The sequence below is a fragment of the Olea europaea genome, chromosome 1 (genome assembly GCF_002742605.1).
Source record: "Olea europaea var. sylvestris chromosome 1, O_europaea_v1, whole genome shotgun sequence".
Taxonomy (NCBI): Eukaryota; Viridiplantae; Streptophyta; class Magnoliopsida; order Lamiales; family Oleaceae; genus Olea; species Olea europaea.
Window position 1 is genome coordinate 9,387,479 of NC_036237.1, and position 14,523 is coordinate 9,402,001.

At 29.5% G+C, this 14,523-nt stretch overlaps 2 protein-coding genes across 2 annotated transcripts; one reads left to right on the forward strand and one right to left on the reverse strand.

Moving 5' to 3' along the window:
* The first annotated feature begins 7,789 nt into the window (after positions 1-7,789).
* Positions 7,790-9,670, forward strand: LOC111371270 (transcription factor LAF1-like). The gene is made up of 3 exons (XM_022993538.1): positions 7,790-7,978; positions 8,580-8,709; positions 9,070-9,670. The coding sequence occupies exons 1-3, from the start codon at positions 7,840-7,842 to the stop codon at positions 9,608-9,610; spliced, it is 810 nt and encodes a 269-aa protein (XP_022849306.1). The 5' UTR covers positions 7,790-7,839; the 3' UTR covers positions 9,611-9,670.
* A 350-nt stretch (positions 9,671-10,020) lies between these two features.
* Positions 10,021-12,607, reverse strand: LOC111393193 (transmembrane ascorbate ferrireductase 1-like). The gene is made up of 4 exons (XM_023018621.1): positions 12,226-12,607; positions 11,373-11,421; positions 11,025-11,224; positions 10,021-10,619 (listed from the first exon to the last, which is right to left on the reverse strand). Exons 1-4 carry the CDS (start codon positions 12,367-12,369, stop codon positions 10,320-10,322), a joined length of 693 nt encoding a protein of 230 aa, XP_022874389.1. The 5' UTR covers positions 12,370-12,607; the 3' UTR covers positions 10,021-10,319.
* Positions 12,608-14,523: the final 1,916 nt, after the last annotated feature.

A 14,523-nucleotide genomic window follows, 5' to 3' on the forward strand; every position in this document is an offset into this window, starting at 1 on the left:
AAAAAAAAAAGGGCTCAAATAAGTGCGAAATTTAATTACTTGAAATGCAATTCATACTTTATGAAAAGAAATGATTATAGAATTGTGCAATATTGCAACTTAAGTTTTACGTATCCGATTTCACTTCAAATTCATGTTTCTTTCCAATGATGATGATGATAATCTTGACTAATACCATCGTACGATTTTAATGCATGTCAATTCGTGATTTTAGATGAATTTGAAAAGTCGTAGATGTACATAAAAATCGTAAAGTTACAATAATGGTCATTATGACCATCATATAAAGAAAACTTTTTATGATGGTTTTTATGATCGTCATGAAGCATTATACTTATTATTAAAATTTATTTTTTTATAGTTCGTATTTATGAGTTACAGAGAACTTTACTGGATCGTAACTACTAATTCACACGACTAAATATGTTTATTTACATGGCATTACGATTATTAGTGTTGTGAAAAGTTACTACTTATTTTTATACACCCTACGGTGAGTAAAAATTTGTATCAATAGAATGGGCAATCAAACATGTTGTTCACACATTCCATTGTTCGTATCTAACTGTATACAAGTCAAAAAGATACTCATGGTAACCTTTTGTTTCGAGAAAATTGGTAATTGTGAACATATTAAACAATCTACAATAGATAAGCAAAGTTGTAAATTCTGGTATCGTACTTTATTTAAGTAATAGGCATTGGTCGTCACACTGGACTCAAGCGACTATTTATCAAATGTACTAGTTTCGACAAAGTAATAAAATCGTGTATGCAGTACAGGGGCGGACCCAGACCGTTCGAGCTGTGGGGTCAAATTTTTTTTTTCGAACAACATATTATGAACAAAAAGGAAAAATCGGTTGTTTGTTTTTCATGTTCGATATTTGCACTTTGGGAAGAAATTGGTGGATTATATGATATATCTATGAACTAAATAATGGATATAGACCATGTGATATGGATATAGATTTAGAATTTAGACTTTTTGGGGCAAGAAATTAAGTTTTCAGCAACAGCAAAAAATAAAATAAAATAAAATAAAATAAAATAAAATTCCAGAAAATTGTGGGGTCATTTGACCCCACATGACCCCATGTGGGTCCGCCCCTGATGCAGTATGATTATAAAAGAAAAAGAAATGCATAAAATGGGGTAGGGGACTACCTATTTTGACGATCTAGTCATGAAAAAAGTTTATCCGATTTTTAATAATTGAATTCCATTTGATAATTGGATTCTGATGTATGAGGATGATGATCTTAAAAATACGAGTCGTTGCCTTTTAAAAGGATAAATACTATAATTACCTACTTATTGATTATCGTAAATTATTCTGACGTGAAGAGTGTGTTAGTTTAACAAACGTACTCAAAGCAGAATTTTTAGTATTAATCTTTATTGGTAACCCACTTTCATAAGGTGTAATGGCCTCCACAGAGCATTTCCACCTTATGTGGTTGTCCATAGTTTACTTTATTACTTATTTTTTTTTTTTTGTGTTAACACTTAGATACATATATTTATATGCGCTTCTTGAAATAATTTAATTTTTCTCTCATGTATGCGTTTCTTAGAACTTGTTTTGGAGTGATTTTGAGAATTAATTTTTTGATCGTTAGAAAAAAAGTGGGATCCACTTGTGAGAGAAGAAGTCAAATATGACGGCTGAAATAATGAAATAATGGTAAAAAAAAATTAATTTTTTGATGGGAGAAATCACTCTCAAATAGGCTCTCTTAGCGTGTTTCTTAATTCAATTTTTGCAAAATCTCATTTTTCATTTAAATTTGTGGGACCCATAAAAAATAAATTATCAACCTTTTGTAAGAAGTTTTGGTGGAATTTTTGACTTTTCATCCCCAAGATTCGCGGGCATTTTTTCTATCTCGAAAATATCCTTTCCATATAGTTTTCAAGGGGCAATTTTATGTAAATTGAAGGGTAAAATTGAAATTGGAAAGCAATGGGTGCAACGGTTAGATCAATCTCCATCATTTATTGAAATTGATGAAGGTCCATATTGTTTAAATAGCCGTCACTATTCACGAATGAGCAAAATATAATAAAAATGAGATTTTAGCCGCCGGACCAAGAGGGTGTTTGGGAGACATTTTTATGTGAAAATATATTTTTAAATAGTAAATTGATGGGAAATGTGTGGTTAAAAAATAAGGAAAATATTTTTATTTACGTGTAATATTATTTTAATAAAGAATGTGTGGTTGAAAAGAAGAGAGAAAAAAATGCATTTTGAAAAAAATGGGTACCAAACGGGACCCAAATAAGTGATTAGTTACTTAATCATAAAAAATCTGCTTGAACGTTGTCATCAAAACTCGATATTTTATTTTTTCTGACTTTCTTGAATCTTTTATGAGAATATGTGAAAGTTCTAATAGAGTTTCACTAGTTATTTCACTTGTTGGAAAAGAAAAAGAATTCATATAAACAAAAATGCATTTTAAACATCACATCATGGGCCCTATTTTAGAGTGTTGAAGTCAAAAATTGTAGGCTGATTTGATGAAAAATGTATTATTTTCCCAAATAATGTGCACCAAACGGGGGCTAAATTCAAGGGATGAAGAAAGCCTAGAAAGAGACATAAACTAGATGAAGGAAAGTGGGTGAAATTATGGGCATGTTTGGGAGCGATTTTTTCACTCAAAAATTTGATTTTTTGATTGTTATTTCATTATTCCAACCGTCATATTTGATTTCTTCTCTCACAGGTGGACCCCATTTTTCTCCTAACGGTCAAAAAATAAATTCTTAAAATCACTCCCAAACATGCTTTATTTCTTTCAACATCTTGTGCTTCGCTACACTATCTTTATTCTTTATCTGGATTAAAATATTCAGTATTTATATGATATAATATTATTTTATTTATTTATTTATTTTTATTATTTTTTTAAAGAAGTCAGTTTTTTAAAAGATATCAGACACAGTGCACTAATCTGAGAAGAAAGGAAATAAAATAAAGTAAAACCCTTGACATCTGTCTATTATTTGTTTATACCATTCACATAGATAAAAAAAAAATGAAAAAGAAAAAAAGGGCCCTTTTATCCTTATTGGTTCAATATTTTTTTAATAAAATGCGATAGAATTATGTAACACGTAATGCATGTGTACTATATTATTAAAGTAATTGTTGTCGTGCATTAAGTATTTTTTTATTTTGAAATTTAAAAACATTATACTTTCTCTACCAATCCGTGTATGAATCGTAACCATATCATTTTTTAATCGACGAATAGTAAAATTGTCGGTAGAAAGGAATAAAATGAAAGTCAATGCATCTTATTTCATTAATGGCATAATTTATGTGTAAGTTAAGTACATTTTTTATAAGCATGATACGTGATTGAAAAAATAAAAAATAAAAAAATTAACTTCTTTTTAATATTATTAATTTTGTATAATAAGTCGTACAATCCAAATATGCACTTTGAGATTAGAGAAAAATAAAATTCGAAAATTGAATGTGTAATATTTATGCACACACGCCAACTTTTTATATGGTTTGCTTTATTTATTCTTAATTGACAAATGGGAAATTAGGTGACGTAATAATAATAAGTTCAAAATTCATTTTTAATCACATTCTTTCTATAAAATAATTTTGCACATGGACCTATAACCTTCTCCTAGGGCCCGTTTGATAGTAATTTTGAGAATTGATTTTTTGATCGTAAAAGAAAAGTAGGTGTCACATGTGAGTGAAAAATTCAAAAATGACGATTGAAATTGTGAAATAACGATAAAAAAATCAATTTTTTAGGGTGAAAAAAATACTACCAAACGGGGCCCTAATCTTTAACCATATATTCTCCAAAATTTATTTTCAAAAAATCAACATCAAATATGCTCTAATTTAAAGTGTAATAACTTCAACTTGCCGTATAGACTCTAATAATAACTATAATTCTATGACAATGTTATTCATTAGCACGGTTAAAAATAAATTTAAATAAATATATATACTTTTGCCTTGACAGTTTAATTTTCTAATGACATAGTAAATTAACATAGTATTAACATCGGATAAAACGCTTGAATTCAAGTATCGTAACACCAATTTATAAAAACTATGTATAGACTAGATATTAAAACCAAAAAAAAAAAAAAAAATAACAAATAAAAAAATAAAAATGAATATGATCTGTTCATGAAGTTTTGTTGAAGATTGAATACATATTTTCATTCTAAGAAATTAAATATTTAAATTGATAGATAATATTGTTTTATGTTTTTCTAATACAAGTTATAGTTTAAAAGTAAACTCTTAGTTAGAATAGTGAAAATGCATTGAAATAGCTTTATCTATCTTTGTCATTAATTTAATATATACGATTCAATTATAGAGCAATTTTTAATTAAATTCTTATTATTTATTATACAATTCATCAATGGTCGTGAAATGCAAAGTTGGCGTGGTAGTATAATAAATTAATTCTTCTTGGGCAGTCTGCATTCCAACAATTATTGACAAAAATAATTATTGGATTTTGTCCAATTCAACAAGTAAAAGATGTAATTAACAATTCAATTTAAAATTAGTTTTTCTAATTAAACACTTAGGTTGCGTTCGCTTCGATATTTTCAATTTTATAAAAATTCAAAATTTGTTTGATCTACTATTTTCGAAAGTGCATTTTCATTTTCGAAAATAAGGTTATATATATTTATAATATAATATTCAAAACATATTTTGGACGTTTTGAGTATTTTTAGTGAAAACTCCAAAACACTCAAAACATAGAAAATGAGCATTTAAACAAAACTTTATTCATATAAAATTTTAAAAATTTAAAAGATAAAAATACAAAATTTTAAAAATAGATTGAAAAATAAATAAATTTCTAAAAATAAAAATTTCGTAAATTCTAAAAAATTTAAAAAATTAAAAGTTAAAATTTTGGAAAAAAAAATCTAGAATTAAAAAAAATTTAAAATCTAATGTAATAAAATTCTAAACAAATAAAAATTCTAGAAAAATAAAAATAACGCAATCTCTTAGTTCCTGTTTGTTAGAAATTAATTTAAATCAAAGTTAACAATTAATTTTAATAATATATTTTATGGATCTCACAACTTGTCAACCACATATTTCATCAACTTCTATCAAAATCTACTAAAAATCTGATTTAAATTCCTGTCACAACATAAAAAATTTCAAAAAATATGTCTATATATTTAAATGAACACAGAGAAATTCTCAGCCTACTTCTTCTTCTTTTTTTTTTTTTTTTTTTTTTTTTTTTTTTTTTTTTTTTTTTTTTTTTTTTTGGTTTGTGTTAGGTTATATGAAAATGAGGATATGAAGATTCAATGACTTCCAAGCATATAGCTAGATATCTCATCAAACATCTCGATAGATTACATATTTCGACCAATACACTCTTCAATATTTCAACTCCAAAATCAATCAAATTTTTTTGTCTCTTTTTTTTTTTTTTTTTTTTTTTTTTGCTTTTTTGTTTTTTTTTTATGTTTTGCCTACTCAATTTATTATTTGTTTTTGTTTTACTATAGTATTGGAAAAGGTATTATAAAATTTATCAACTTAAAATGTATATGTTGCATGATAATATATCAACATAAAATTATTCTATTATACAAAATAATCAAGTTTTGTAGACTTAAAATATAATAAAATAATTTCTGCAAATTTCAAATCAAACACGTTTTCTAATTTTCATAATATTTTAGAATGTCAAATCAAACATATTTTTCAAAATGTTAAAATCCACCCTCAAAATAAAAAAATAAAAAATGAATTTAAACTGAAAATAAAAATGCAACCAAATGGGTCCTTAAGTTTTTAGCATTCAAGTCTAGAAAACTTACATCTAGGAGCGTGCATTCGATTGAGACTTTTAAACACTTTTTGAAGTTTAAAAAGTTTAGAAATATTCAATGTAGATTTTTTAAAACTCTCTAAAAGTATTAGTGTATTTTATCAAGACTTTTATAGAATTTTGAAAGATCTTTAAAAATTACAGTATGTTCGTTAAAACTTTTAGAAATCATTATAAATCGCGAGCTATTCAAATTGTAAATGATTTTAAAAAACTTGTATAAAAATCTCTATGGTACTAACTTTTAAATAAAAAGTACAAAAATAAATTTCAAAATTTGTCTCTCATTTATTTCAAGATCTTGGGAGACTTTCAGCAGAAACAAAAATTAATAAGTATTTTTTGTTTCTTTTAATATTTCTCCCTTTAAGATTATACAAATAATAGAATCATAATTAAAAGATTAATTTTTTTTCTACCGATTATATTTATTTCTATTTTCATTTTTCTTCTCCCTCCCTCCCTCTTATTGTTTATCTCTATTTTTTTTTATGAAAATTCTCTATATATAAAGGTGACTTAAATTTTTATTATGTTAAAAATATTTCTTATTATATGGGGGAGCGAAAAGGAAATCGTAGGAGTTACTACCTCGTATGTGAGAACTTCATACTATTGCACTAAACCCACTTTAATTCTATTTTAAATAAATTTTTTCAAAAATCTTTTGAATTCTACAAAAATTTATAAAAACGTTTTAAAATGAAAGTTTATAGAAGTCTATCAGAGACTTTCATAAATTCCAATATAAATCTATAAAAGTCCACGAAATTCATAAAGGTGAGCTCTTAGAAAAATATATAAAAATTTTCAAAAGTCCCAATTGCACTCCCTTTAAAATACAACGAAACATATATAAAAGTGTTATTTCCTCAACATAAGTAAATGATCAAACTTCTACGGTAATAACGAACCTGAGCATTGAATTAAACACCCCAGCACCTCGTTTCTTGTTGGGATTTTAGTTTCCATCCAAAAGGTCAACCTTAAGTAAAATAGCTCATTCTCCTTATAAACTCAAGATGGCATTCATGTATGGTAAATATTGAATTTTTGTTTGCATATATCCGACAACCCTACTCAAATGAACGTTTGCATCATCATTGTCTCACACGATCATCACGGCACCCCTCAAAACATGACCTTTTTAGTCTACGACACTTTCTATCAATGTCAACATCCCTCCACTGCTGCGTTACCATGGAGGACTTCACCACCACCATGAAATTTCTTGTCATCATAATTAATTAGAAAGCACTCATTTGTTCTAATCTTTTGTGCACACCCAAAAATTCATCTTGTGTTTCTGCATGGCAAAGTTTAGGTTATATGAATTTGATACACTTGTTTAAAATTGAGTTTCAACTCGAAACATTAACATATGCTAATAGTAGTCTAGTCGACTCATAAACTCAATATTATATCGATCTAGCTATGTCGTATTTTTATATAGTCACACATTTTGCTAAGCTTCCTCATTCTCAATATCATGCGTCTTGTAGTTTTTCAATGACTTTTGGTTCTAGTGTTGGTCAAAGTTGTCCTTTCATATATGTTAACTTCAACCATTCAAATTGTTCCTTCTAATCGATTTTAACTTGTAAAAAATTCTCAGTGCCATTTGCATATTCTAATTTCACTTAATTTCAAATTTATGCCTAATTTTAGCCGTCCTATGGTAATAGATTATTGAAAAAGAACCTATAAGAATGTATTCTTGATCTCAACTCTTGCCAAGGATTTCTAAAAATTCCTTGAAGGGGACAGCTACCATCAAATCCCCAGGTCAAATGAACATTAGGAATATTAAAACCTTAGAAGGTACATTTTTTATTGCTTATAAAAAAAATCATTTTCAATTAACCCCTCCTTTAAATTCATGCATACAGTTCAAGGGTTTGCTATCCTCACAACAACTTTCTATTCTTCATCCCTTTCTACTCCCTCGAAAAAACTCTTTTTGAGATTAATGGGGTATAACAAGGCATTAGATAAGGGAAAGAAGAAGCACAAAAAGGGATTATGGTCTCCAGACGAAGACCAGAGGCTTAGAAACTATGTACTCAAGCATGGTCATGGCTGCTGGACCAATGTTTCCATCAATGCTGGTGAGTATATTCCAAATGGCATATGAGCGAGTCGTGAGTACAAGTTTCACGCCATTTATTTCGAGAGTCAGTCTCTTGTTTGATTTGATTATGCTCATAACGGATTCTTGTTAAGATATAAACGTCGCAAGTCATGTTTGATTAACTTATATTATTTCACTAATTCTAGGATCATCGAGATATCAGTTCTGTTAACAATAGGTAAAGTAGTTGGGAAAGACAATTCCATGAAATGAACTCTAAAAAATGAACACTGTCATAATATTTATCATGTTCATTACTTCGATTAGTCATTGGTCCAATACAATCAAATAACTCATAATAAATTAAAACAGAAAGGTCATTGCAAATAAAGAATAATAATAATAATTATTATTTTTTCACGTTCTAGGAATATATATTCTGGAACTGGTAAAATAACTTCTAGAAGTCAATGACAGATTTTTCTGTTAAAATACATGTTCTGAGGAGACATATTGATGATTACAATAATTTTATTATTATTATTTTTAATATATAGACTGGAGCAACTTTGGCTAGCAATTAGCATAAAAAATAAAAACAAAAATATTTGTTTTCATTTCATTTTGATTTGTTTCAGGTTTACAGAGAAATGGCAAGAGCTGTCGGTTAAGGTGGCTAAACTATTTAAGACCAGGATTAAAACGAGGGATGTTTAGCCGAGAAGAGGAGGAGATTATCATCAATCTTCACAAAACATTAGGCAACAAGTAAGGAAAAAAAATAAGATACTCATTTACTCATAATTGCTAATGGTATGATGACATAAAGTTCAGTTCTATCAAGTCAAAGACCATAAACGAATTTTAAAATTTGAGGTTTCATGTTAAAAGGTCACTTTATTAAGATGATTAGTCCAAACCTTATAAGTTGATCCATTCTTTGCTCATTTTCTGAGTTTTCATTTCATTATAGATTAATGGACTCTGATACCATATTAGACTTGAGATTTTATCTTAAAAGGAAAACTTTATTAAAGAGAGTAGTTCAGATCCTTATAAGTTGGTCTATACTTTCATGTTTATTCAACGTGGGATTATCCCTTAATATAGGACACTGTTTTTGTGCAGGTGGTCTCAGATAGCACAGAAATTGCCTGGACGAACTGATAATGAAATAAAAAACTATTGGCATTCTTATCTAAAGAAAAAGGTGGCAAAAACAGGTGAAACTGAGGACCAAGGTAAAGCTGAATGCATGAATTTAGAAATGGAGAACACCGAATCTTCTTCCCTGATGTCGAGTTTGGAATCATTTGAACATATTGAAGGACCATTGGTGGATTCTTGTGCACAGAAAAGCAATTTACCAAGAATTCTATTTGCGGAGTGGCTCCAATTTGATCAGGTTCTTGGCTGGGATTCAGACAGCCCTCCAGATGCTTATAAAAATGCTTTAGAAAACAATGGCTCAAATTCTCAAGACGTTTTCATGCATGATTTGCTGCTCAATGATGTGACATATGCTGGTGAAATGCAGCCAAAATTAAACAGTTCTATTGATGACATGTTTCAAGAACAGTTCAAGTTTGAGCATCAGAAATCAGAAAGTGGATATGCTGAACTTTTTCCTGGTGAATTCAACATAAACTACGATGTAATGTATATATAAATCTCATATTCCTGTTAAATACCACATCAAATGTGAATCTGTGATGTATAATTTAAATAAATAAATGATTGGTATTTAATATATTAAACTTTTAGACATGATCAACATAATAAGTACTTGGTTAAAATTTTTGGTGCCACTTATAAAAAATGTGCGCGTCTATTCTGCAAGGCAAATACAGCGGATTAATAATGGAAATGTGTGGTGCCAATCAGAGATGATAATGCATAAAGCCTTATTCCCTCGTTGTTTGCAATTTGTATGAACGCGCAAATGTTGAAATGATTTTGTAGCTCTAAACAACTCTCTTCCTCGAGACATGGTCCCTCAATAGTTCTCAAAGAATCAAACTTGCAAGGTCTCAAGGCACGCTGTGTGTTTTTCATATACTTAATATAAAAAGGCTGATTCTTACATTCTTTAATTTTGGAATAACACAGGTTGTTGTATTGACATTCTTTAATTCTACTTATCTTTTATATATACAAAAAAGTATAATTAGAAAAATTGCTTTTTCCAATTATTACCCTATATATATGCAAAGATACACAAGCTAACACTCCTTTAGCCTACATGCAAAATTAACATAGCATTTCTAAATCATGTCCACAATAGACAAGATGAATTTCCTAAAACCAACCCACATAGAATAAACAAAGAAAACAGAAATCCCGGCAGGAAAAGCTACTGCAGATGGCAAGAGATGGCATTATATAGCTGAGTAACTATAATCATCTTCTGGAGGGCCCTGAGAAAGAATTGTGAGGATAACAAATGTCCCATATAATATTGTAACAATGGCTGTGAAGTTCACAAGGAAGGCCTCTGGGCCATATTTTGCAAGGCCCGAATTCTCAAGAAATGTTAGCTTTTCAAGGTATCCGAGTGTAGCGGTGCCAACAGCTAAAATATACACGAAAATGCCCAATAGTACGTGCCATGGAAGTGACTCACTTCTGATTGTTTCTGTACCTCCGGGGTAGAAGAACACCACGAAACCATAAATCCACTGCAGATTATTAAACGCTAGATAATATAAGAAGGGGAAATCTTGGGTGATAGTTTAGAAAATTGGAAAGCATTTGATTTGAAGTTAGGATCATTAATGCCATGCTTGAATTGATGCCCCCAGTGCTTTGGCCTAGAAGTGTCAAAATGTATGAGACAGTTCATATATAGGCTGCCCCACATGTGAGAGCCCGGCTTAACCCGGTAAGGCCGTGCCATGCCTGTATTTGCAACCGGGTCGTGTAGGCTCCATGGCACAGAAAAATGCTTGGTTAACAAATCTCCAATCCATGTATACAATTTTTGGAGGTTAAAATGCGAACCCAAATAAGAAAATTGCTAAAAGAGATATCAAATGTGTAAATTCAGTTTGCAAAACAAATTAGTGTAGAGATAGAAACATTACCTGAATGCCATAGAGAATAATAACACCAAGTCCAAGCCAGGAGTGTAAACTATATAAATTGGCAATATTGCTTTCATTGTGATATTTGAATGCCGTGTATATGCCAATAATCCCAAGTATGAGAGCAATAGCATGCAAAATTAAATGGATTAGTTTCTTCTCGGGCTTATTTAATGGGAGGGACTTGTAACTCATAATGGCTGCAATTGAGGGAAAAAAATATTAGAAAACATCAAGCTTCTCAGAGTTATACATTTTGAGCAAGTTAGGTACGCAGCATTGAACATGACTCTCGTAAATTAACATATACAATATTGTACCGTATATCTATTATTAAACTTCAATTACCTTGACCTCCAATGATAATCAGCCCTATAAGCATGAGAACTGGATGAATCTGGAGGTACAAGAAAAGAATTGAGTTACGAGATTCACAAGTAAGGAATTAAACTAATGAAATTATCAAAATAAACACAAGGTTTAGGCATGGATTTTGATAAAAACACAAAGATGGTGTGTAATGTAAATCAATGAAGAGTTGAGTTTAAATATTATATGAACTTTCTTTTAGGAAGGTTATGTTATTTTTCGAAAAAAAGAACCATTTTATGGGGAAAAATCTACTAGACACGTTCCTTGATAAAGAGTGCATAGAAAACTACCTAGACAACATTAGCAAAGAATTCGAACCGCCAAAAAATTAAAGAATTTCACACATCTTGAGTTTGTCCTCGCTTAATATCATAAACAGTCTCACGGTGTGAATGTTCGAATCCCTTCAACCTTCCATTTATGTGGGACTGATAAACCCACCAACCAATCTTTTTTTCTATCTCGAATTCTGGATCCTAATTGATTCACTTAAGGTACTAGTTTTTGTTCAGTTAGACAACAAATATCACATATTAGAAATTCTTATCGACATAGAAAATTCAATTAAAAAACAAATAGTCGGATGCCAAATGAATTAGCAATAAATGCTATGACCCAACAATATTGATAAAATGTATAGGTTTTAGTTGGCCATGGAATTCACTGCCTAACTGTCTCCTAACTTCATTGGACAACCGGACAGTTAGCGACTGATGCTAAGAACCAGTGGTGCTACGTAGCATTGTACGACATAAAAAGGGCAGGCATCAGCAGTTAAGACTGCTGGTTTTCCTAGTTATTATGCACACACAGATGAAGATGAGCTTACATTAAAGATGAGATTTTTATTTGAAGCTTCCCATGCTAAACCACCCCTGAAGCCTATAGACCAAACAAGCACCATAACCGCACCAGCGATGCCCAGGAAGTGTGCCACAAAGGAGAAACCCAATGCCTTTACTCCTATCGCCATTTTTCCTCTCTTCCCTTTCTTCTTTCTCGATCTCTCTAAACAAGGTTATAGTGTGTCTTCTAGAAAATGAAAGAAAACATCATTTTTCTAATAAATTCAATATGGGGGTCCTTTGATGTTATTGCATGTAATTTCTTGATGATTTTTAGGCCGTTTGAGGAAGATATTGTCCAATGTCCATTGAATTTGGGTTAGCAGCCACGTTTATTATGATGATTTGAACACGATTTTTGTCTACGTGTAACAGGTATTTTCGGAATTCGTGTCCTTTTTTCTACCGTATTTAGCTTTTTTTTTTTCTCGTGGTTGGTAGTTATACACTTTCCTTTTCCATTCCCCCCCCTTCCTTTTCGTTTTATCATTTCACATGAGTAGTTTGACTAACTCCAGCAAAGTAAAATAATAGTGATTAAAATCTAAATTTTACCTTTATTCAAAGTCAAAAGTTTATTGTACCCACATATTTCGTAGAATTCACAACTTTTTAACCACATATTTCATTAACTTTTATCAAAATTTATTGATTTTAATCACAAGATAGGGGCTTAATTTTAAGTGATCGTTTTACTTCAAGTGTACTTACTTTTTTTTTTTTCGAAAATAATTCTTACTATACATTAAAATGACGTATTTCTCAATTTCACAAACACATAAACAATTATTACTCACTTATTATTTGAGTCTTTATGGCAAAAAGTCTACGTTTTTCAATTTTTCTTGCTGTGGTTGATTTTTGAAATATCATCTCTGAAAATAGCTTTAGATCCTTCAACTTTCTAACTTATAAGTGAATTCACTTAAAATAAAAAATTTAAGCTTAGCCAAATATGCTCTCTTCAGCATGTATAGAAGAATGAGAAGATATGATGGGATAGTCCACTTAAATCACAACATATAATATTTCTATCATATTTAATTATTGAAATATATTACATGTACATAATACGGTGTTTATAACGGTACACACCCTTCTCACGTGGAGGGTGACCCACTCTATATAAATTATATTTTATTTGAAGTAGGTCCACTTTATGTGAGAGAGGTGGATACTGTGATAAACATCATAATGTACGCGTAGCATAATCCTTAATTATTACTTTGTTTCTCTTTCAAAAAGATTTTTCAAAAAAAATATGTCCATTCAAATCACGGCATATGTCTTTTATGCTAAATTTCATTTTCACTCTCTTACTTTTTACTAGACTTAGTTTTTAATCCTTATTTTTTTATACTTGAGTCGAAATTTTAGTGTTATGAGAAAAATAGGAACCAACAGGGGCTTACTATTTTTATGACTGCAATTATTTTCATAAAAAATAAATTATAAATTACTTTTAAATAAGTAACTTTTATATTTAACGTAACGGGTTATCTATATTGACTAGACTAGAAAACTAATAAAATGAAAGAAGAATGAGGAGTTTTTGAATAAAAAATATGGATCAAAAAATAGAATCCAGTAAAAATTGAAAGAGAGTTTATTTTTTTTAGAATAATTATCAAATGATATTTAATAATAAGACAAACGATTTATATTCCATATTCATATATTTAATAATTTTTTTAATATTAATACATATATATCATATGCCACCAACATTGATGATTATCGCAGATGAAAAAAAATAACATTATTCAATTTTAAAAAATGACAATGTGTTGAAGTTAAGTGGAGATAAGCACTACGACCAAAATATATAGAGAAAATCAAAACCATATTTTTCAGAAAATATATAATTTAAAGAGACATTCTTTAGTTAATTAACATTTTATAATTAAAATTAATAATTTTTCGTTAGGAAAACGATGATAAAAAAAGAATAAATATACGTGAAAGCCAAGATTCGCATCGAGTTGAGTTGTGTTTGCCTCTTTTAATAAGGCTGGGTGTCCTAGCCATGCCAATGACAAGTTTTTTTCTATTTTTTTTTCAAAAATTAAAAGAAATATAAAAATCAAGAAAAAAAATAGCTTGAGAGAACCAAAAAGAGAAGAAAACGCGTCAATCAAATCCATAAACAATCAATTCAAGCACAAAAATATATTACTTACGCTATGGGTGATGGAATGCATTACAAGGCCTACATGCTCTATTGCTCTTAATGGTGGCATTTATGGATTCATAAAAGGGGGAGAGGGGGGGGGGGGGGGGGG